Raw genomic sequence first — 26,138 nt, forward strand, 5'->3', positions numbered from 1 at the left:
TGTCCTTCCTTCAGTCTCTGCTTCATAGTTAATCTCTGCAACTCCTTCCGTGGGTATTTGGTTCCCCCCTTTAAGCAGGAATGAAATGTCCACCTTTTGGTCTTCCTTAGTCATCAGGGAAATGCAAATAAAAAGAATTCTGAGATTCTACCTCACACCAGTCAGATTGGCTAGGATAAAAGACTCAGGGGACAGCAGATGCTAGAGAGATTGTGGAGAAAGAGGAACATTACTTTATTGCTGGTGGGATTCCAAACTGGTACAACCACTCTCCCTTCCCTCTTACTTCACATCATTTCTGTCTCTCTCCAGGTTCTGAGAATATCATGATGCTGACATAATTGTAAATACTTACTTTGTTGCTGACACTAAAATCTTCACATCGAATTTCTGTGTTTATATATCTAGTTTCTGGGTTCAGCCTCCCCTCCCCGCTTTCTGTCCTAGCCATTGACAACATATTCATGTAATGGGTCACTGTCAGGACTCTTGATTTTGCTGCTTTTAGGGACTTTTTTTCTTACTCACAAAGTGCATGACTTGGTTTACTATTCATAATTTCTAGAAGATGTTTTTGCTGCTGTATCTTCCAAATCCACCCTGAGATGTCCCAAGCTGCTGCTGGACATTTCCACCTCCATGTACCTACTATGGAAGCCCAGGCATAGACAAGTCTAATCTACCAAGAAATAACAAATAGGTCCTGATAGCAGCAGTGGTCTATGCCTGAAGCTGAGTCTGGTACTCTTGAAGCTGAAGTGGGACTCAGAGACAGGCCTTCTTGTTATTCTAGTGAACTAATGCCATATGGTTCATATCATATATGAATATGTTAGTGAACTAGGTGACGATCAGCATCAGTCAAGATCCCTTTGGTTCTGAGATGGCTCTAGATTAAACAATGTCAATTTATAACTGCTTATGAATAGTCAGAAGAGGGGTGCTATGTCCACCTCCCCAACCTCAGATAAGCTTATTTTTGATGCTTCTTTACCCCAGGATAACACAATTTTACTTTTTTAGGTGTTTTTGCTTTTGTTCTGTTTTTTGTTTGTTTGCTTGCTTGCTTTTTGAGACAGTGTCTTGCTTATCTCAGTCTAGCCTCAGACTCTCTGTGTAGCTGAGGGTGATGTTGAACATCTGGCCTCCTGCCTCTACATTCCAAGCACTGGGATCACAGGCATGTACCACCATATTTCATTTATGAGGTCTAGGAGATCAAACCTAGAGATTCATGTATACTATATAAACACTTTCCACACTAAACTACATCCTCTGCCCGTAATTTGAGCCTTGATGCCTTACAGTTTAGATTATGATACCCAGTCACAGAGCAGCAGGACAAAGAAAACAATCATTCTATCGAACTTTTCCCAAAATAAGTTTGTACAAGCACAAATCCCAAGGTAACTCCCTTCTGACCATTTTCCTATTGAGCTACTCTCCATAGATTCTCATGGTTACATCCTTACTGTAACAAATAATCAAAACACTTTGAGATTATAAATCAGTAGTAGGGAACATGCCTGGCATATACAAAGCCATGAGTCTAATCCCCAGTACTGATACATAGATAAATATTAAAAGTTAAATCCAGGAATGCCCAAATTTCTGCATATGTAGTTGGTCATCTTTGGTGGAAGGGTAGACACAAGCTTTCTCCATCTACTTCATTTGAACTCAAGTAGATAGAGGGAGAGGATTCCTGGTGAGTTTGCCTGGGTAGTAGACATAGGGGTGACTGCCCAAGCATTTGACCAGCTAGACTCAGTCAATCTGGGTATACTATTTTCCCTTTTGGTTGACTGCCACGCACACTTTGTGTGACAGCAGTAATTGAGGCGTAAACTTCAAGGAAAGTCAGTCTCCTGCCTCCACATGGTCGCCTGGCACCCCAAACTCAGAGGTAGCCCAGATATGTCCTCGAACTTGTGTGCTAGGGGCCCACCAAGATATCATTTCTTAACATCTAGAAAAAGAAAATTCGGACATTGCTCTCTGACCTTCACCAATGTTCCAATGTCCTAGTCAAACCCTGACTTGGAATGTTAAGCCATTCTAACTAATTGCCTCCAGCATTGTGGGTAGGGCATTAAAGCTTACAGAAAGAGAGACAGCATAGAGCATTTAGCATTCTAGATTCAGCAGTCTGCATTCAGCATTTGGACTTGCTCGCACTAGGATTAGAACCAACTTTAGTAGACTAGGACTTAAGATTCATGCAGTCCGTAGCACCCCCCCTGGGCCCAGAGTGCTTGGGCACGGGGGTGAGGGTGGGGGTGGGTGCAGCACCATTCCAGATTCAAGAGATTGAACATTCAAGATTCGGGCATTGAGGATTCGAGATTCGAACCTCTACTCTCCTGGCTGGCGCACCCACAGCCCCCCCGGGACTCTGGCCAGGACCATGCAGCCCGAACATACTCGGAGCCCGGGGGTGCTGTACCAGTCCAGAGGAAATAGACGGCTGCTGTTTTAGACCTAGTGTGTTTTAGGTGGCCTCAGATGAGCCTCGATTACTGAGCTGCCAAATTTTTCATCTCTCTTTTGCAATGATTGTAAAAGCCTCATGTCATTTTTGAGAAATACACTCAGACCTTACACCACTCGTGTCGAGTCTGTTTGTCAAAGCTGAATCCCGTGCACACCTGGCCAGAACTCATCGTCCTGTGGAACAAGGGACCCGGTAAAAAATCCCAGTCCGTGGCAGTTGACTGATACTGTGGCATCATTATTCTTTGGAAGTACTAGAGTAATTCTGGTGATGTGCAGTTCCACACATAGTTTCATTTTACTGCTCTACAATCGACTTTCCAGTGTTACCTCAAACTGTTTAACCAGAAGACTGTTTTGTTTTGTTTCGTTTTTTTTTCTCCTGGTATATATGGCTGGCTTGGGCTTACTCTAGTGTGCCAAGGTTTATATTTTGATTATTCCAGAGGGTTTAGTTCCATGCTGTTTCTTTTGCAACAGTGTTTCTGAATCCTATTGTCACTCAGCATTTGATCCAGAATGCAATAAATAGCCATGGACTATGTTGTCTCCAGAACTCAGGAACAGATCAAGGCTCTGTTTCCTTAATAGTGATAAGTAACGTGGGGTTACTCTTTCCTTCTCCTTCTGTGGTCCTATCTCATGAATTTCTAAAGGTTTCATTAAAGTTCTAGGTTCTGAATCTTCCTAGGGCTTATCCTTTATCCCAGTGGTTCTCAACCCCATTGAGGACTGAACATCCCTTTCACAGGGGACTCCTAAACCATTGGAAAACACGTATACATTATGATTTATAACAGTGGCCAAATTACAGTTACGAAGTAGTAAAATAATTAATTTTATGGTTGGGGGTCAGCACATCATGAAGAGCTCTATTAAAGTGTCACAGCATCAGAAAGATTGAGAACTACTGCCTTATCCTTTGAAGAATGTAGACCTATAGATGTCTTACCTAAACTTCATGCATAAAAACCATCTATTGTTTATTGTGCCTGATCAGCATGCTATTGATGTAGTGTAACATCAGTACATATGGTGTGACATCCTGTGGGTTGAATACGCAACTCAGATATTTTGAATGTGCAATATAACAAAGAACAGAAGAGTTCATATAACCCTCAGGTAAAACTATAAATAAGTTTTGTTACACATCCCACATGAGTATATATTATTATCCTCCTTTATTATAAGATTAAAGAAAAGTACATTCCTCAAGTCAATGGTGACATAAACCTGAAAACATGTCTGTCTTCTCTGTCAAAAAGAACAAAAATCCAAAACCAACCAACCAACCAAAACAAAACCCCCCAAATACAACTCCTCACAGAAGCTGTACTCAGCTTAGGCATTATTCAATTGCTGAGCTGGAATTATAAAATCCTATATATGGCCTCTGAGATCCATCTAATTTATTTGTGGGTCATATTGAGCCATCCAACTGAGACATAATAAGGGTGTTTCTATGCAACTGATCTACCTTCTTCAGCTATCATCACAGAGGAACTAATATCTACCATCATTAGAATATAGTATTGCTTTTCAATTTCAACTCTAGAGGAATGAGAATAGGACATTTGTCCTCATTATTTAATGAGGTTTCTGCTTGGCCCTTTTCTATCTAAAGGTTTTACTTTGAAAACCAAGATCCTAGGGTGGGTATTACACTGCTAATTTTATTAATCCAATAGAATACTCAGAAACTGGAAAAATGACAACTGGGTGGGCCTCCAGATACAATGAAAAAGTTAGACTTTAATAAATGTTCTGTTTATTGTATAACCACATGGTCTTCGACTCCAGTGGAAGTACATTCTCATCTTAGACCCTCTGTATTAAATGTCATGCCTCAAGTAAAGCTACAAATAAGTATAGTGACATAATTTGCATGATTCAATATGAAAAATATAAAGCACCTTGTTTTGGGATTTAATTTCAAGTATTTTAAGACACTGACTATGGAGCCATTTATGTATATACTAAAAAACACTTTCTAAGAGTACACACTAGTGCATGCCTAACAGGAGGCCTCCCACTTATAAACTATAAGCTTAGTTAAATCATTGTGAGGGAGTTTGGGGAAAAATACTTTTTGTAACGTGGTTTTACTGTTCTGTTCACTGGTATGAACTTTGTAGATGAGAACATTGTTCTGCAATATCAGTTTTAAAATGCCTGCTATACAATTTTTTATTTTTTCTAGAGAGCAATAGATTATAGACCTAAACAATGGGCTTTGGCCTAGAATTGAATCAAGGAATTGTGTGTTTATATTTATTCAACAACTCTCAGCCTCACACAGTTCACTCTTCTGTCTGGCTTTATATGTTAATATATACTTTTTATTGATAGCTATTTATCATGTCCTTAAGAATGACATGTCATGGCTGGACATTTCAACAACCCCTTATGGGCTAAACCAATTGGCTGTATCTCTAACCTTTCTTGCTTGTCACTATTATAACTATAGCTTTCTGCTATTTGGCAGGTAAAGACTACCATTTGATTCTTACTGTTTGAGAGTAGAAGGGTGCCACTCCTATGGATGGACATGAAGAAGCCCAGCTCTCATCCTGTTTTGTATCATTGGTCCTGACCTAAAGAAAAGAGGCAATATTGAAAGTCTTAGTGATACTGCAGCCCTAACTTCCACATTCCTGATGGCTTTAAAGGGCTACCCTTCTGACATCCTCCCTATTCCCATTGGATCTCTTGACTTCACAAATCAGTTTTGTTGTGTTAAGTTCATCTAGCTTCTGTATTCCCCTTTTTCTGTCTTTTACCAAAACTTATGAAAGACATCATTACTCAAAACTGGTTATCATCTCCTTTAGACTTCTGTGAGCAAGCTACCTGAACAGTTGGCTTGCCCTGTATATGGCAGTCCTTAGCAAGGGATTGAGGCCCATGAGAAAATGTATACACGCCAATGATTTGTTATTCCTTATTTTTCTACCCCTTCAATGATGTACCCTTGGCATGCAACTTTGGGGATTTTTCTTTTTTATCTTCAGCTGGTACATGCTACTAAATACCAGCAACTCCTTACGTTTCTTTGTTTCCCTTTATTATGACTAGGATCTCTCTCTCTTTCTCTCTCTCTCTCTCTCTTTCTCTCTCTCTTTCTGTCTGTCTTATATTACTACAGCTTAGTAATAACCACACAACCTTACTGTTTTACTTGTGTCTGAACTTAGAACTTATGAGAGTCTACCTCTCCAATAGATATCTTCCGAGGTCAATGTCAGTGAAATATATAGTAATTATGCTCCCTACTTCAACTAGATCTACATTCTATCTATATTCTGTATATCTCAAGAAATATCCTACTTATTTTTTTGAGACAGACTCTTACCATGTAGGCCTTGCTGGCCTGGAATTTACTATTCAGAGACCTAGGAGACCATCATGATTAGAGGTTGGTGGTGGGTGGTCCATCTTTGAACACAGCTCATGGCCTTAGACTACTACAACCACTTGGCTGGTTTCAATTGAAAAGATGAAAAATAATTTAGAAAACTTATTGCTTGGCTTGAAGATCAGAATATCAAACACTTCAAGACTGAAGAGAGAGGAAACTTGAGAAAGACCACAGCAGTGACTGGCACAAGTTCTTCTAATCTCAGAGAAGTTAATTGTCTTTTCAAGATTAAGGATGAACAAGAAGCAATTGATTAGATTCTTGTTTTAGCTGATAGACTTAAATATGGAGATAATGCTGGGAAAACATAAGGAGGTAGTACCTGATAATGGCAGAAATATTGAAAATGCAGCTAAAAGTGCAGAGCCATTGATCAACCCAGATACAAATAATCTGGATTTTAAGGCTGGTGTAATGGTTCTGGGTAACTTCTTTTAGATTTAGTATCATAATGATTACTTGGTAATGCTTAAGACAATTCACAAGTTGGTTCAATAAGCAGTTGCTCAGGCAAGCTGAACAAGAGAGGGCTTACCTGTTGCTTTAGACAATCATATTCTTGGCTTTGACATGGGGAGTGCAATTCTTAATGGACCTGTTCAGATTCTGTGGTTCCTGCATGTAGAAGAGCTCAAAGAGCTACAAACAAAATGTAATGAAGCCATAATCGTCATCAGACAATTATTGTTGATCTAAAGGCCACAGACTGGAGGAAGTTAGAAGATAAACAAATCAGGATTTTAGCTTCTAACCTGTTTAGGATGATGGGAACAGTGTATACCGATGTGTGTTTGGAAATCAAAGATCACATTTTAAGGAAGGAATATGAGGAGATATTCTAGAGACTTAGCACCACTGCTTTTTCTGCCTTTAATAATATGTGGAAAAAGCAGAAAGCATAAAGTAAAAAACAAAACAAAAACAAAACAAACAAAAATGAAAGAAATTGGCAGAGATTTTTTTCCTGTAAACAAGACCCAATTACGGGGTCATTGTATGGGATATCCCAATAAGGATGCCCTGGGAATCATTTCCGTCCCACATTAAGTGTTTTATCAGTCCCTCCACCTCCGTGTATTTAAACAGAGTGCACAGCCCAATTTCGAAATAAGCAGAGTTAACATTCTTGACTCTCAGCCCAAATGTGGGTGCTCACTATGAGCTCATGCCTTCATTTGGAGGCTGGTATTTGTGGGGCTTAGAGTATTGAAGGATCTGTGGATCAGAAAAAAGACATGTGCTAGCCCCATTTATTAGGACTTTAAGATGTAAAATGTATGTGGAAGCACTTGGAACCTTGCCAGGGGTATGACTGTGTGGTGGTGATATTAGGGGAACAGCTGTACTTGAGTTCAGATTCCGGCTCCATTACTATCTGGAGGAACAGAATAATTAGTGCACACTCCCCAGCTTTCCCCTCAACCACCCACACACACACTTTTCAAATGGCGAAAGTATCACCAGGGGTTCTTAGCATTCCTTAAATAGGCAATGAACATAAAGTATTTAGTAGAAAAGATTGTGTTTGTTTACCTTTATTTAAACAAGTATAGAAGTATCAAGAATACCATGGCATCTCAGTAATATTATTTTCCTGAATGGTTGGTCTCAAGTCTGGGCCTATTATAGGTCAGGATTACTGATGGTTATTAGAGGATATGATTTTGAGATTGATTCTGACTCTGATTCTTGTTTTTTTCAATTAAAAGGGAGTTGATGATCCCACTTGTCTCAGCCTCAACTTCCTCAAAAAGTCACAGGCTAAAATGAGCTAATATCTTCAAGGCTATCCTATAAAATCTAAACTATCACTATTTGTAGATGATACGATAGTATACATAAGCAACACCAAAAATTCTACCAGAGAACTTCTCCAGATGATAAACAACTTCAGCAAAGTGGCTGGATATAAAATTAACTCAAATAAATCAGAAGCCTTCCTTTATACAAATGATAAACAGGCTGAGAAAGAAATTTAGGGAAACAACTCCCTTCATAATAGCCACAAATAATATAAAATATTTTGGGGTAACTCTAACCAAACAAGTGAAAGACCTGTATGACAATAACTTCAAGTCTCTCAAGAAAGAAATTGAAGAAGACCTCAGGAAATTGAGAGATTTCCCATGCTTATGGATTGGTAGAATTAACATAGTAAAAATGGACCTCCTACCAAGGCAACATATAGATTCAATGCAATGCCCATCAAAATCCCAACACAATTCTTCAAAGACATGGAAAGAGCAATTCTCAAATTAATCTGGAAAGGCAAAAAAAAAAAAAAAAAAAAAAAAAAAAAAAAAAAAAAAAGAACATCTGGGGGAATCACCATCCCTGACCTCAAACTTTACTACAGAGCAATAGTGATAAAAACTGCATGATATTGGAGGCAGACATGTTGATCAATGGAATAGAATTGAAGACTCAGAAATAAAACCACACACTTATGGACACTTGATCTTTGACAAAGAATCCAAAAAATATACAATAGAAAAAAAGAAAGCATCTTCAATAAATGGTGCTGGTCTGTGTGTATGTAGAAAATGAAAATAGACCCATATTTGTCATCTTGCACAAAGCTTGAGTCCAAGTGGATCAAGGACCTAAACATAAAACCAGATATACTGAGTCTAATAGAAGAGAAAGTGAAAAAGAACCTTGAACTCACTGGCACAGGGGAATTTTCCTAAACAGAACTTCAATGGTTCATGTTCTAAGATCAAGAATTGATAAATGGGACCTCATGAAATTGGAAAGCTTCTGTAAGGCAAAGGATATAGTATATAAGACAAATCAGCAACCTACAGATTGAGAAAAAAATCATCACTAACCCCACATACGATAGAGGGCTAATATCCAAAGTATATTAAGAACTCAAGAAGCTAATCACAAAAAAACAAAATAACCCAGTCAAAACACGGGTTATAGAGCTAAACCGAGAATTCACCACTGAGAAATCTCGAATGCCTGAGAAGTACTTAAATTTTCAAAGTCCTTAGTGATCAGAGAAATGCAAATCAAAACAACCCTGAGATTCCACACATGTTGGAGAGGATGGGGAGAAAGAGGAACACTCCTCCAGTTGCTGGTGGGATAGCAAACTGGTACTCTGGAAAATCACTCTGGAAATCAATCCGGAGGATCCTCAGAAAATTGGAAATAGATCTACCTGAAGACCCAGCTATACCACTCCTAGAAATATACCCAAAAGATGCCCCACCATGGCACAGGGGCACATGTTCTCTTATGTTTATAGTTGCCTTATTCATGATAGCCAGATGCTGGAGACAACCCAGATGTTTCATAACAGAATAATGGATACAGTAAATGTGGTTCATTTACACAATGGAATACTACTCAGCTATTAAGAACGAGAGCATCCTGAGTTTTGCAGGCAAATGTATGGAACTAGAAAATATCATCCTGAGTGAGGTAACTCAGACCCAAAATGAGATTCATGGTATGTAATCACTAATAAGTGTATATTAGCCATAAAATAAAAAAAAGTACAGAATACCCAAAGTACAGTCCACAGAACTCAAAAAGGTCAACGAGCTGAAGTGCCCGAGTGAGGACACCTCAGTACCACTTGGGAGGGAGAAGAAAGCAATCACAAATGGGGAGTGAGGGATGGAACTTGGAGGGAAAGTGAATAGTGTAGAGGGGGGGGAGGCAGTGGGAGGGAGAAGGGAGCCTGATCTGAGATTGGGTTAGGGAAAAGGACTGAAGTTCTGAGGGTTAGCAGAAAGAATGGAAATAGGCAACCTCAGGAGATAGGAGCTGGGGGGACCCTCCAAAATGCACCAGAGACCTGGGAGGTGAGAGACTCTCAGGACTCAAAGGGAGGAACATTAGATAAAATGCTGTACAGTAGGGAGAGGGAACTTGTAGAGTCTACCTCCACAGAAGACAGGGCATCAAATGAGGGAGAGAGGGACCATCCCACAGTCACAACTCTGACACATAATTGTTCCTGTCTGAAAGAATTACAGGGATGGAAATGGAGAGGAGCCTGAGGAAAAGAAGGTCCATAGACAGGCCCAAAGTGATATCTAGCTCAAGGGGAGGTCCCAAGGCCTGACACTATTACTGAGGCTATGTAGTGTTCACAAAAAGGGACCTAGCATGACTGCAATCTGGAAGACTCAACAAAAAGCTGAAAATGTCAGATGCAGATATTTGCACCCAACCAAGACAGAATTAGGGCAGGCTGAAAGAAGCTGAGGAGAAGTGTGACCCTGTAGGAGAACCAGCAGTCTCAATTAATCTGGATGGCTAAGATCTCTCAAACTCTGCACCACCAAACAGGCAGTATACACCAGCTGATATGAGGCCCCCAACACACAAACAGTAGAGGACTGCAGAGTCTGTGTTCATTCAGAGATGATACAACTAACCCTCAGGAGACTGGAGGCCCCAGGGGGTTTAGAGGTCAGGTGGGGTGAGGGGTGGGGATATCCACATGGAGACAAGGGTGTGGGGAGGAAGTATGGGATGTGGAACAGTCCAAGGGTAGAAGGAGTGGGGGTGGGATAAAATGTGGAGTGTAACAAAATTAATTAATTAATTAATTAAAAAGAAACAAAGGAAGACAGAGGCTATAAGTTTGAAAGAAAACAAGTGACAGATTGAGATAGGGTATAAAGTAGAGGGAGGCATAAAGTAAGGGGAATTTTTTTAATTCTGTTTAATTCCTAAAACAGTAAAAATGAAATCAGAAAAATTCTAAACATATGTAAAAATAATGGATGAGAGGCACACAGTTCCATGTTACTTTATTATTTTTTCATTTTTGCTTTGTGTACTTTTGAGAGATAGAGAGAAAGAGGAATGAAGTATGAGGTTGGAAAAAATCTAGGAAGTGCTAGGAGATGTAAAAATTTTTAAAAGAAAAACAGGAGAAAATAGAATAACATAGTCCTTGACCTTATAAAATGCAAATGGAAAATACTCTTTCATGCTATTATGAAATAAAATGAAGGATTTATAAATTTATTAAACCAGTCAAGTTAAAGGGGTTAGTCCACAAATGCTGGTGAGGTTATGGGGATAAGAGAGCCTCATTTACTGATAATGGGATTGCAAATACTTGCAGTCAGTATGGAAAGAAATGTGAAAATTTCTCAAAAAACTATAGATAGATCCACCATGTAACACAGGTATACTATTTGTTAGCATATGCCATGATGACTTAATACACCATTACAGCGATAGTTAGTAAGCCCTGTCAATTACCTCTTTATTCACAGTAGCTAGAAAAATGAAACAAACCATCAAATGGTAAATTATTAAGAAAAATAGATTAATATATATACAAATGAAATCTATTCTGCTCTAAAGAAAATTAAATCATGCTATTTGGAGATCAATTGCTGTAACTGTTTCATTTAACTGTATTTTAAAATATTTATTTACTATGTATACATGCATTTAATGTGTTTAGATTAAAGCCATGTCCCAGGTTCTTTCCCCATCTCACCTAGCATTTTCACCACACAACTTAATATTCTGTCTCCCTTTTAATAAACAAAACAAAGCAAAACAAAAAGGAAGTTTTATTATATTAAAAGTATTCTGCTTTCTGGAATTGTTTTTGTCTCTTTCAGTTAATTATCTGTAACATCTTTTAAACTTTGAATACAAGTAACTCTCAAAAAATAGGAATTCATAAATGTTTCTTGTCTTTTGTTTATTTATTTATTTATTTACATCTGAAATGTTACCCCCCCACCCCAGTCCCCCCTCTGAAAGTTCTTCACCTGATCCCCCAACACTTCTTCTCTGAGAGGCTGCCCCCCCCCAATCTGCCTTCTCTGGAGCATCAAATTGCTACAGGATTAGGCGAATCCTCTCCCACTGGGGCCAGTGGCACACTAGGACCAGCTGCTCCATGCTTTTTGGTTCCTGGCTTAGTCTCTGGAAGCTCTAGTGGGTCCAGGTTAGTTGACATAGGTCTTCCTATGGGGTTGCCATCCCCTTCAGCTTCTTCAGTCCTTCCCCAACTCTTCCATAGGAGTCCTCAATCTTAGTTCAATGGCTAGCTGTAAGTTTCTGCATCTGTCTCAGTCAGCTCCTGGTAGAGCCTCTCAGAGGACAGCCCTCCTAGGCTCCTGTCTGTAAGCACAACATAGCATCGGTAATAATGTCAGGGTTTAGTACCCACTGTAGGATGGATCCCAAGTTGACCTGGTCATTGGTGGGCCATTCCCTCAGTCTCTGCTCAATTTTTTTGTCCATGAATTTCTTTTAGACAGGAGCAATACTGGGTCAAAAAATTTGAAGGTAGGTTGGTGTCTCCATCCCTCTACTGGGCACTATCTAACTACTGGAGGTGAGCTCTTCCGGTTCCATCTCAGCACTGTTGGGCATTTGGGCTAACATAACCCACATTGAATTCTGGGCACCTCTCACATCTCAGGTCTCTGGGACTTTCTAGAGGTTTTCCCCACTTCCCCCAAGGCCTACCCGTTCCATTGGCCCTCTGGCCTTCTCTGCTGCTTGCCCCATATCTAATCCTGCCCTCCTTTTCCCTTTCCCTCCTCCCCTTTCCTCTCTCACTCAGGCCCCTCCTTCCCTCTGCCTTCCATGATTATTTTCATCCTCCTTCTTAATGGGATTGAAACATCCTTACTTGGATCTTTCTTTCTTGCTTCTTTCTAACTTCTTATGGTCTATGAGGTGTATCATGGGTATTCTGTACTTTTTGATTGATATCCTTATCAGTGAGTACATACCATGTGTGTCTTTTTGCCTCTGGGTTACCTCGCTCAGAGTATTTTCTAGTTCCATCCATTTTCCTCCAAAATTCATGATGTCTTTGTTTTTAATAGCTGAATGGTATTCCATTGTGTAAATGAACCACATTTCCTGTATTCATTCTTTGGTTGAGAGACATCTAGGTTGTTTCCAGTTTCTGGCTATTATGAATAAGGCTTCATATGGTACGGTGGAGCATCTTTGGGGTATATGTCCAGGAACAGTACAGCTGGGTCTTCAGGTAGAAATATTTCCAATTTTGTGAGGAAGTGCCAGATTGATTTTCAGAGTGACTGGAGCAATTTGCAATTCCACCAGCAATGGAGGAGTGGTCCCCTTTCTCCACTTCCTTGTCAGCATGTGCTGACACTTGAGTTTTTGATCTTAGCCATTCTGACTGGTGTAAGGTGGAATGTCAGGGTCATTTTGATTTGTATTTCCCTGATGATTAAGGATGTTGAACAGTTCTATAAGTGCTTCTAGGCCATTCAAGCTTCCTCTGTTGAGATTTCTCTGTTTAGTTCTGTACCCATTTTTAATTTTTTTTTGATTTTCTGAAGTCTAACTTCTTGAGTTCTTTATACATTTTGAATACTAGCCCCCTATCAGATGCAGGGCTAGTGAAGATCTTTTCCCAATCTGTAGGTTGGTGTTTTGTCCTACTGACAATATTCTTTGCCTTACAAGAAGTTCCATTTATCAACTGTTGACCTAAGTGCCTGAGCTGTTGGTGTTCTGTTCAGGACTTGTCCTTCTTTTGATTTTTGTTTCTATGGATACGTTATGTTTTTCAGGACTCCATATACCAGAGACATAATATTGCCATAGGCTTTGTAATATGCAGATCGTAGCTCATACCTATCTCTCTTGGGGGCAGAAATTATAGCTTTTATGATTCCACCCAAGAACAATACTGAAGCAACAGGTACAAATGAATGTCTATCTGGAGTGAGGACCTGCCCCAGTGGTCTCTTGGTCTCACAAAGACAATTAAGATTTCTGCATCCTCTTCCTACCAATGCCTGAAGCTAGCAAAAATCATATCTCATGAGTACCGATCAGGTACCATTTGTCCCAGACCAAAATCCCAGCAGACAAATTGACCATCCTTAACTCAGAGGGCTGTGCCATAGCTGTTCCTCCTTATTCCCTCACTTTTAGTGACTTATTTATTTTTAATTTATGTGCATTGCTATTTTCCCTGTATGTATGTTTGTATGTGGGTATTGGATGCCTTAGAACTGAAGCTACAGACAATTGTGAGCTGTCATATGGATGCTGGATACTGAAGGGAGATCCTCTGGAAGAGCAACCAAGACATCTTAATGACTTCACTGAGTCATCTCTCTGCCTGTCCCTTTTCAGTTTTTTTTTTTAATTTCATGAACATTTATTAGAACAAAATTTTGCAAGGGATCTGTAACACAAATGCAGCAGCAAAAGAAAGGAGCACTAGAACATGTGGATAGTTTACCTATATGTCAATGGGCCGTGGAGCACACAACTTATTAAGGTATTAAGTTCCATTCCTTTGGCTACAAAGCTTAAGCTATTCAAAGGGAAAGAAAGTAATTCTCAAGTGCTCTGGGAAGCACTTAGAGACAAGGGTTGGCTCTTAATGATCTGGCTGTTATTAGCAGCTTCCAGCACACTGATGCATAAAGGAGACCTTCACGAAATATTTATCCTGATGCTATGAACTGGCTGTTAAATAGATGAGCAATCAATCTGAGGGAATCTCGTAAGAACCCCACTGAAATTCATGTCATATCATGACATCATCCATGGTTAGTGGTATACAGTGAACAAACTGATAACAAACATGTTAGATTCAGAAACTAGAAGTTAAGCTCCTTACACAGTAGGAATGGTCACTTTCAAAGTCTTTTCAACAGATTCTGGGTATGTGCACTTGTATATGTGTGTATATGTGTGTGCATATGTGTGTGGAGGCTCAGATGCCACTCCTCAGGTGCTGTCTACTCCCCACCCCTTTTTAGACTGGATCTCTGGCCTGGAACTCACCCAGTCGACTAGGCTGGCTGCCAGTGAGCCCTACAGGTCATCTTTTCTCTGGTTTCCTAGTATTGAGGTTACAAATGTCTACATTCATGCTCAATGGGTTCTGAAGACCACATTCAGGACTTCCCAACTGCTAAGCAAACAGTTTACTACCTGACTGAGACATCCCCATAGCCTGCAGTCAGATTTTGCCTCGCCTAGAACATGTTATACATAACAAAAGCCTAATATATTACTTTGAAACAAAATCCTGTAAAAACCTACTTAGAAGATCACAAATTCAAGACACATGCCAACATTCATGTTGAATATTTCAGAAGAAATACTCTCGGATTTTCTTTTGTTTCTTATCGATGATGCTTATTCAGACTATTGATTTAAGCACTTACCTATGCACATCTTTAATTTTTTAAATACAATGTATATAATTATGTAGTCTGTTTATGGCCTTAATAGTTTTTACATGTACAGTTCAGTTGAGCTAAATATAGACACAGTGTCATGTAACTCAGCTCAAGATTTTGATGTTGCAAAACTGAAACCCAATACATGTTAATCAACCACTTCCAACCCACCCCTCCTCCCCAGACTCTGGTAGCACCACAAATGTATTTTGTAATCTCTAAGTATTTTATAAGCTCAGTGATGTTATATAGCTAGATACACACATGGGCCAAACTTATAAATAGACTATTCAGAAACTGATAGCCATAGAGTCTTGGACTCCTGAAGTTGAAAAGAATCTTTCCTAGGATTTTCTTTTATTTTCTTCTATTCAACTGGAAATTTGACCCACAACCCTAATATTTGTGGCTCCTCACAGGTTTGTGTGTCTATGTCAACCAAAATTAAGATTATTTCTATTTTACACATTCTTCTCAAAACAACTATATCATGTATAGTATATGCATAATTGCTTATTTATATTATTCATGCATATATTATATATGCTGAATATATATTATGCATATTAGGTATGTATATGTAAATATATATACATATATATGGTAATAGAAAACAATTTGAGTTTTAAGTAAATATTGAAGTCACTGATTTTCCTGTGCCATTTTGTATTCCTAATAAAGTAGCCCACAGATATTTCCCTGCCATTTCCTAAAGTGAGCTGCAGCCTAAGCCTGAAGTGACTCCACACAGGAGGACCATGCTCAGCACCCATTCATTACACCAGGATGAACTGCAGTTCTTTAACTATCATAAGCAAAACTGAAAACCGATTGAATGGGTCTTTTTGACTTCAATCTAGAAATCACCCTCTTCAAATTGCCTTTGTATGACTCTTCAAAACCCATCCCCTGGCCCTTCTTAGGACCACGAGGGGGAGAGAGGCGGTAATGTGGAAACAAAGTAGAAAGGGACAATGATGTAAAATGATGAGAATTCAAATATTTCACAGCTATATATCGCATAGAAGTATATGGCATTATAAGCAACCTATAGAGGAATTTCCTAAGGCCTTTGGAAGTTATTGTGAAAGTTTAAAATGATCTGTTTCTCAGAGCTTTAAATTTGGAGAAAATTCGTTGGAGGGATTTTAAAAGCCACACAATTCAAGATGAATGTGGTGTATTAAGCCTTGATTTCATACCGTTTCTGCCAAAATCAAGTAACAGAATCTACTCAGGAGAAAATACCCACCAAAAACTAAACTAAGCAACTGGCCTGTCATCTTTCCAAATAACCGTGTCGTGAAGCAGCTGAAGGACCTGTTCCCAGTGAGAAAATGACTAAACAGGGAAATGCATGAATCAGGGTTTTCTGTCACTATACAGACATAATTGGCAAAACAGGCAACTTGAAATGGACGCAGAGTAGATATTTTGTGGATGTGCATTTCGTGGTTTCTATGGTTGAAGTGTGATTATGTAAGAGATTTCTTCCTTTAGGAAACACAGAGAAACGTGCAGAGAAAAGGCACATCTTGCTTTGGATCTAACAGATGCTTCCGGAAAAAACAAATCTGGGTAGTACCAAATAAGGACTTCCTGTGTTTCCTTATTTATCTCCCACTCACGTGGACTTTGAGCAAAGGATGGATGGGAGTGAAGAGCGTGCCCCACACAGCTGTTCGGGTATGTCTGGAAGAGAAGCCCACCCACATTGCTTTTGGACACTGGGTGTGACTTCGAGGGTATCAGGTTTGTCTGTCAGGGAATCTGCCAACCTCTTCCCTGCCTAACTGGCTTCTGTGTTTCCTTGTATGCCCCTGAATCAAAACTCCCCCACTCATTGGGACAAACCCCTGAACCCTTTTGTTCTCTTCTGAATAGACTCTAGTCATTAGTTTAGTTATAACTATTTCCATGTGATGGATTGCAGGGCTTGTAAGAAGCTCACGGTCAGATCAAGAGACCATAGCTATGTCTGCAATGTATATGCTTCTTCAGTGACTTAGCATTCCCTCACTATCAGTACACATGGATTCTGGTTCTACCTTTACTCTACCTAGATGTCAACACCTTGTGCTCCATACTTCTTATAATTATTACAGTCTATTAGTAGAGTAAAAGTAGAACCAGAATTCATGTATACTGATTGTAAGACCCTCTTCCAAGGTAAACTTTAGTTTCTTCCTCGATGAATAGAGACTATGGTCAAAATGAGTTTGGTGCTGAAGAATGTTAAACTCAACTGTTCCTTTAAGGTTCATGATATCTGCTACATTTACCACCTTATATTCTAGAAGGTTCCATTTTGGTTCCCATAATCTGAAGTGGTATACGCCAGATTGAGTTAGACAGGATAAGGCTTAAAGTCCCGTTGGCCTGAACTCAGCTTCTCTGATAAACAGTGACCACAATCACCTACTTTCATGGTTGGGGGAACACACAGGTCATAAACTGCTCGTAGTAATATCTATTTTACACCACCCTACACTTACTGTCCTCTCTTCGAATGGTAGAATTCTTTTCCTATCCAAGGCAGGAGAATGATGATAATAGTTTAAAGCCAAGACCAGAAAGTGCATAAATAATAGCAGTTGTGTGATAAATGTCACAGATTTCAGAAAGAATGTCTGCGCTGAATACTTGAGTCAAGTTGGGCATGTTCTTGGGTGCTCAAAGTGGAGAAAGAAGGCATATTTCTTCTTGGGACTTTATGCTGAGAGCTCTACATACTGAACGTTAATGTCTCTATGAAGTCTTTATTCCTGCTTCATACAGATCAAGTGTGTCCACAAGCGTCTTTCAGACTTGTAGGTTGGAAAGGTGATTCCCTTCTCGCAAGTGTCCATGTGAGTGACTCTGCAATACTTTCTGACTAAGACACTTAAAACTCTCAGAAAAATTTCCAACTAGTATCTCCAAAAAATGTAGATATTTGGTAAGTAACTTGAGTGTCTAGTAGTTGAGTGGTTGAATGAAGATATGAGCAGATATAGTAATTGCAGATTAATTGCCACTTATTTTCCCAGGTCATGGATGTTCATACGCTATAACGTGTTTGTGATCCTGAGGAATTTGCTTTTCTCCTCTATGTCAGGTTAACTCTGTTTATTAACTAAGTAGTGGGAAGCAACATCTTCCATAATTATTTCTATAAAATCCATTGCCACCTAATAATCTGCCTTCTGTATTATATACACACATATATATACATATATATGTGTATATATATATATGGACATATATAGTATTTTCTATAACAACTGTGGATATAATGGCATATATCCTCTAAGTTATTCTAAACTTAGTCCTTTTAAATTAAGTTCTAAAACTTGTAATTGAAAATTTGCATGAAGAGTACTTGAAAACTGATTCTGTGGAAGTCTATGACTTTGGACCGTGATGTAAAATACTTTGACAAGTTCTTTGTTCTTTTCAGGAAGCCCTTAGTTATAAATACAAGGTGAAAGGCAAGCTCAGATCTTACCACCTGAGATTTGGTCCTTGGGGCAGCCTCCCCGGCATAATCATCCGGGGATTCAAAATGTAATCTCAATCCCCCACCCTAGAATTAAAGAACCAGATTCTGCGTGGATAAGAATTCCAAGTGACTCAAAGATTTATTAAAATTTAAGACACTTTCCATGTGAAATCATGGTCTTAGTCTTTCTTAAGTTTTCACAACTGAAGACTGAACCCCAGGGCCTTTTCTACACTAAAAATGTGCTTTGCTGCCAACTCTGCCCCTCATTCTTGTGTTTGGGAGGGCAGCACAGGCCGCCTTTGGCTAGAGGAACACCCTTCCTATGCCTCCAGAGACTCCTCTCAGAACTACGAGTAGACGGGTCCTGTGTTATGGAACTCCCCCAAGGCCATGGCCACAGGAAATTGAATATTCTCAATTGAAGAACTTTGCAATCAGGTCATCTGTACTTGCTCTGAGGAAGAAAGCCAGACACTTCAATTCCAATGAGCAAATCTATAATTAATTAGTGAAATGATCTTTGCTTCAAGTTTCACTTTTTTTTTTTTTTTTTTTTTTTTGGAGCAAGCTGTCAGATTTGGCTGGGGCTCGGGCCGGCATGTGTGTGAGTTTCACAATTCACAGATGTTAGACATGCTCTGTCGGAGTAAAGGAAGAGAATGTCAAGTTTTAAATAGCTTCTCTCTGGCTGGAACAACAAATAAAACATCTTTATGAACACATTTTTGTACCAGAATTTCTTACAGGAAAATGTCAGATTTCTCTTCAGCTTGTCTCACAACTTTGACATTTTCTGATGTCACTGGTTTGCAGGTGTCTATGCCTGCTGCATGGATGGAAGTGTGTACTTAACATGTCAGTGACACTTGGCCACACAGCTCTAGTTCCCTCTTGGACTCTATTCTAATTTAGCTTCTGAATCATATTTCATTCAATTTCTAAATCCACAGAACCAGGATTGGTTTACAGCCTACATTCAGAAAGGAAACAAATTCATCATCATGGAGACTTTGCCTGATAATATATTAATTCTTGTCTATATAAAGAATGTCAGATTTTATGGTAAAGTAGGTCAAAGGAGACTAAAAGCTGCTAAAAGTGAGACATAGAGAATGAGATAGACTGATAGAGTTTGAAATAAACTTTATTTTCCCCCCTTAACAGGCAATCTGAAATAATTCTAAATAAATATCCAAATAATAAAACAATTAGGAAACATTGTAAAAAAAAGTAACTCCTATTTAAATATCACAATAAAATCCTATTATATCTGTATAGTTAAAAAAATCACTACAGGCTATTTTCTTTTATTTGGGGCAGAAACTCTAAATACATAGGCATGATCTCTCTCTCTCTCTCTCTCTCTCTCTCTCTCTCTCTCTCTCTCTCTCTCTCTCCCTCTCTCTCTCTCTCTCTCTCTCTCTGTCTCGTTGAAATGAAGAGTGAGTTCTAGGTTAAATATAATCAAGGAATTTCCCTGTCTTTGCTATTTGAGATTGTGACCACAACAGGCGGTTGGCTGAAAGGGAGGCTGAAGGGGGGGTGGGGGGTGGAAGAAGCCGGAAAAAATAAGTCTCCTAAGCGTTTCTGCAAAACAGTCTAGCCACAGCAGCACTGACGGGAGCTCTCAAATCAAATCAGAAGACAGATAAAAGATGTTACTCAGTTAGAGCAAGGGGGACATTTATTAGCTCAGTGACAAGTCCTGGCTCCCGTGATTAAACTCTGATGCCATTCATGCCAGCACCCAATCACGAGCAAGATCAGAAGTTCAGAGATGCCTACTTATTGCCAACAAGTGTGGCCACTCTACGTCAAGGGCTCTAAAACTGTGGCAGAGAGGAAGAACAGCTTTACAGAGGATGCCCAGCTGGTAAGAATTGACTGTTTATGATGCTCTGGTCACTTGAAGACTCTCATTGGCTGAAAGGAAGAAACGTCCCGCCTCTTTGCAAATCTGTGTAAAGGGGGGAAGTGTCTAAACTTCTATGTCTGATGGCATTTGACCCTATTGCTTTCAGCCTCCTGGCTACATACCTAGATATTCTCAGGTGTATATGTATATTTTATAGAATTGCTCCCCATCTGTTGGTATCAAAGAGAGTTGAAGGAAATGAATTTTGAAACTTCACGGTGTGCCACCCTACAGTACTGCCCCGACCCTTACATCCAGCGGTGAGTTTAAATCTGACTTGATGTCTGTCAAAACTGAACTGGTGTGCCTGTGTATTCCGAGTGTTTCTGCTGTGGACTAAAGAAGCCCTCCTTGTTTAGTGAGCATAATGACACTGCTTTGGACTTTGTATGGACTTAAAGTGGTCTGTAGACATCTTTTGTACAGTTATCTTATACTTTATTTCTGGAGTTACTAAGTGACAAAGTTTGAAGACATCCAATTTTTAAAAATTTGTTACACTACTGGACTCAATAAGGAGAGAGAGAGAGAGAGAGAGAGAGAGAGAGAGGGAGAGAGAGAGGGAGAGGGAGAGAGAGAGACACAGAGACACAGAGAGAGAGACAGAGAGAGACAGACAGACAGACAGAGAGACAGACAGACAGACAGATAGACAGAGAGACAGAGAAACATGTAGCATGGGTAGAAGATGAGGGAGGGTCTGGGAGATGTTGGAGGAGGGGGATGAGATTAATTAATTAATGAGAATTCATTAATTAAAACATTTAATAATAATTGTCACACCATTTTAAGATTTAAAAAAATATTATAGTGTATCAGTCGCCATGCTCAGTCCCCACCCACCCAAGAAAAAGAAATTTCATTGGGCAGGGACATAATAATCTATTGGGCAATTTTCAAGTCAAAATAAACATTGGAAATTTTGATTTATGCCTTAAAACTAGATAGCCATTGTTATGTGAAACAGATTGTGGCTTGTCATTTTAGCTCTAAAGAATATTTTCTTTTTGATTTGTTTCAAAACAAACATCATCTTTTGACAAATATGACTTCTAAATCCTGTGATGAAACTGAATTTTGTTTGTGTTTGTAGACAAATATTTACCTTGCACCGAGAAGGAATATTAGCAAGAGTTCACAATAGTGTGCCTCTGTCAGGGGGAAGAGGCTGTTTCACGTTAGAGTTTGCTATTTTTAAACTGGTAAATGAAATCTGAAGAGCATTTCCCGTGTAAAGTTATGGGAGACATTCACACCATACAAAGCACTGTGATGTTGTTAATTTAACGGCATGAGATTTGAAGTTGGAATTTAGTACTTTGTAAGACTTATGATAGAGGTCCAGAGTGTTGAAAATGGCAGGGTTAGAAAGGGGTTAAAGTGACACTTGCCACCTGTGCCTGCTGGAGGCTCACACTAGAATCTGAGTCCTAGTGCTGGGCAGGGCTAGGTTACCATAGCATTGCAGTGGATTGTGAAAGGCTATTTATTTTCATCAGTATAATTCACTCTCTTGTCGGGCTGACTCTCTTCCTGTGAGGTTTCTGGTGGGAAAAACAGAAGAGGAGAGATGCATGAAATGGGGAATACAGAAAGGGAAGACAGACTACAAACTCAAAGAAGAGAGACCCAGCCAGAGAAAGAGAGATTGTTAATATCTCCCAGGATGAAATGTGAAATGTGAGTGGTTTTCTGTACAGGCAGCAGTTTTAGGAAAACCAAATGGACCCAGAATCTATCTGCTTGGATGACTTAAACATTAAATTTAGCTAAAGCTGGGGACAGGAATGACAACAGAGCAGTATACCCAATTATTGAGATCTCAAAGACCTTCCTGCAATCACGAAAATCACTCATTCCATTCACCAGCTTCTGGACTCAACATTTCTAAGAACACAGCTGTGACTCAGCAGCAGCCTTTACCATGTTCCCTCCTGGGCCTTTCCTGAAGACAGTGTTGGATTCACAGCAGCTTTACAAATCCTAGCTTACGGACTAGCGAGCCCCTTCCCTCCTATATGCATCCTTCTGCAGGCATTTCTGGTGGTAGATGGGACATGTGTATACACACACACACACACACACACACACACACACACACATATATGTATATATATATACACACATATATATGTATATATGCAAAAACAATTGCTTTTCCTGTAGCCCAGATGTCCTGTCAGCACATGGATAGATGGAACCTAAGTTGTCAACACACTGACAGATCCAAAACAATCAAAGTCCTTTTAAACAATTTTAAATTTTAGAGTACCTTTATTTCAGTAATCTTCCAACTTGGAAGAAGGCACAAGAATATGTACATTGCTGTAAGACCAGTTTAAAACAGTCTTGCAAGATTGATAAAGAATGTTCCTTTAGTCTAAAATGTCTCTTCATTTATAACAAAAACATAACCATAAAACAACATAGAAAAAAGGAAATATGGATACTAAGCCTTCTTTTGTAAGGTGCATGCATACAAAAGTTCATGAGAATGCGGGTATGGTGGCTCATGCTCGTAATCCCAGCACTCAAGAGGCTATGGCAGGAGAATTGCAAATGCTGGGCCAGTTAGAGAGATCCTGTCTGAAAAGATAAATAATCCATTGTGTTCATTATTGACATCTGATTAATTCTACAGTACATAGACATTTGATATTCAATGATTAAGCATTTTAACTTTTACATAGATTAGTTTCCCAAGGGTTACTATTATTTCTTCTCAGTGAATAAAGAAGGAAGTGAAATATTACTGGGGAGAGAAGAATTGGGAGAGGGGAAAACATAATTAAAATATATCGCGTGAATATGTTTCTTCAGTAAAAAGAAAACTATATATCAGAACAGGAACCCAGCACTGTTCTCTTTGCTGTCCAGTGGGTGAATACTGCGAGTTGATCTTTCTAAGCAGACAACGCTGGTAGTTCTCAGTTTACAAAATCTATTTTAAGAAAGACCAAATTTAATCATTCCATAATCATAGTCATCTACATACTTACACTTGTCTTTCCTGACCTTGTCTTTGAGAGAAGCTCAAAGAAGACTTTGGATGTTATTGTTTTATTAAGGATAGGGTAGGCTGATATTTTTAACTCCAGGCTATGGTAAGTCATGAATTTCTTTTTTATATAGAATACAGTCAACAGCATGCTTTTATGGCTAATTGATGAATACTCATGCCAGCCAAAAAAGAACTGCTTAGATATACATTTTAAAGTACTATAATCTACTAAAGATTTCACGCTCTTTGTTTTCTTTCCACCAGAACATATTAATATATTATGGATTTGGTTGTGTTCTGAATCAATATTAATTTACTTCAGTCTTTGCAAAAACTCTTCTGAAAAAAGAAAGGCATTTACATCCATGGAGCTTATTATATTTGCATTTGGCAATATTGGCAATTACAAAAACCAAGAGAGATGGATAAAAGTCACAAAGGCTGTCATTTCATTCCCAACCCAATTCTAAAAAAGATATTAGAGCAAGAATTAATGGTGCAAAATCAGCAAGTCAGTCAGTGGGATAATTTCCTAATAAACAAAACGTATGCACAGTAGGCCTATTTGCTATTTTTAGCCAGATGAATACGCAAAACAAATGTAAAGTCAATATCTAGACTAGAGGTGGAGGTTTGTGGTATAAATTGTGTCCTTTACATTACTTTCTCTTAGAATTAGCTTCTAGCTTGTTAAATACACTTTGAATCCACTCTGATACATTCGATTCATTTGAAATATCTTTTCAAATTATAAGCCTGTGAAAATTTTAAATAAGTAAACAAAGATTATATTTTGAAAAATTGTGACAATTGAAATAAAAAGAAGTAGACATCATTACAATGTGATCTATTTGTACAATATTTGTATTCGCCTCTATTCAAAGGCGGATGCTAAAACATTGTAAGAGTGTTTCTCATATAAATTAGGTTTTTTGTTTGTTTGTTTATTTGATTGCTTTTGCTTAAAGGTCAACTTTATTAACTCTGCTTTAAAATAGATCCTAAGTGGAAGGGTGGTGACAGAGCAGGTACAGAGAAAGACCATTTCCTTTGTGTGAGAAAACTAACATAAAGGCAGAAGTATGTCTTGCACAGGCATCGCCATTTGGCTTCTTCCCGCACTGGCACCCTTCTTACTCCGTGACCAGGCAAGCTGGCTTCCAAGGATGGCACTGACAGTCCCTCTGCCCTCTGCATTTGTATTAATGTCAAACAATGAGACCGTCAAGAAGAGAGTCAGCAAACAGAGAGTGAACTTAGCCTATACTTTCTCTAGTGGACTTCTTGTTGAGCTTCCTATTAAAGCATGCAGGCCTCGTAAGGAGAGCTTCTCACAGGCTCACGTTTTGAAGCAACTGCTGTTGTCTTTTTCATTAATGTTTCATGTAATGAGCACTTGTAGTCACTGCTAATTCTAGGGAGTCACAACAGAGCCATTACTTCTAATTACAGTTAGAATTAAAAACAAAGATTAAGAACTCTTTGTGTGTTCTTAGGAAGACTGAATAAATAATATATAATATAATTTCTAGTGTTGGATAACAAATATATCTGAATATTTTGATGGGGAAAATCAGACTTGGGCTTCTTTAATGGTTAGGTTTTTCTTGCTGACAGTCTGTAAGAAATTCAACATGTTGCAGTTTGCTTATATTGTTCAAATTTGGTTCTTATACAAAACGAGACCTAGGACAGAAAAAAATAGATACACTTCAGTTGAAGGAATATCAACTTATAATTTATCTATATGGCCTAATATATACTTCAAGTGTAGTCATGAAGAAGTACCTCAGGGTCTTACTGCAATGCTATTATAATTCTCTTTGTTGCTTCTAGATTTCTCGTACATTTGAATGTTCTGGGGACAGGAAAATTTATCAGCAAAGTGTGTATATACCATGTGTGAAAGATCTGATTTATAGCTCCACCTCTCAGATCATCTTATTATATGACTGTCATGAATTTCTTAAACTGTCTGTATTACAACTCCTGGGAGTTGAGACTGTGACCGTCAATCTACAGTTCCCAAGGACTCTAAACTAAACATAAGCCAGTTCAACTCTAAAACACACATCCTTCCTGCATGGTTCACTCCTGCTAGTTTGTGTCTAGTGAGCTAGACTGCTCCTGTCCCCAGACATGTGTGCCCTCACCATGGACACAATTCAATTTATAGTAACATTATACTTTACATGTCATTTGCCTCATTATCTAGTGTAAATTAAGAACAAGAATCATTATAGGTCTTAATATCGCCTCATCTCTCTGAACTTTAACCCTTTAGAATTAAATACTATGGACCTTAGAAGAACTGAGATGCCTGTCCCTAACAAAACACTAGCAAAAAGAAGATGAAAATGTAAAATGCTCTTGTTCAAATTCAAAGCTCCAGATTAAAATCATGTCTACCAATAACAAGGTCATATTATTAGATTCATATAAGACCTTACAGTTGACTGGTCTCAGTATCTGATCCACTTGGAAGGTAGCAGGATGATGGCCTCTATAAGAAGCTACATCCTAATCTGGAGAATATATGAGTAGATTATATTATATGTCCAAAGAGAATAAGACAGCCACTAATTAGGGATTCCAATTAGCCACCTTTGAAAGATAGACTAATTTGGACTACCTGTGTGCCTAGA

At 38.8% G+C, this 26,138-nt stretch overlaps 1 protein-coding gene and 1 pseudogene across 4 annotated transcripts in view; both read left to right on the forward strand.

The window, feature by feature from the left end:
- Nucleotides 1-6,607, forward strand: part of LOC116086259 — a 167,120-nt pseudogene extending 160,513 nt beyond the window's left edge.
- Nucleotides 6,608-20,166: 13,559 nt separating this feature from the next.
- Tp63 (tumor protein p63) overlaps nucleotides 20,167-26,138 on the forward strand; it is a 210,971-nt gene continuing 204,999 nt past the window's right edge. For all 4 annotated transcript variants that reach the window (XM_031363552.1, XM_031363553.1, XM_031363555.1 and 1 more), the window contains exon 1: nucleotides 20,167-20,752. In XM_031363552.1, coding sequence (XP_031219412.1) covers nucleotides 20,691-20,752 — 62 coding nt within the window. In that variant the 5' untranslated portion in view covers nucleotides 20,167-20,690. The remainder of the gene's footprint in view (nucleotides 20,753-26,138) is intronic.

The sequence above is a fragment of the Mastomys coucha genome, unplaced genomic scaffold (assembly GCF_008632895.1).
Source record: "Mastomys coucha isolate ucsf_1 unplaced genomic scaffold, UCSF_Mcou_1 pScaffold12, whole genome shotgun sequence".
NCBI lineage: Eukaryota > Metazoa > Chordata > Mammalia > Rodentia > Muridae > Mastomys > Mastomys coucha.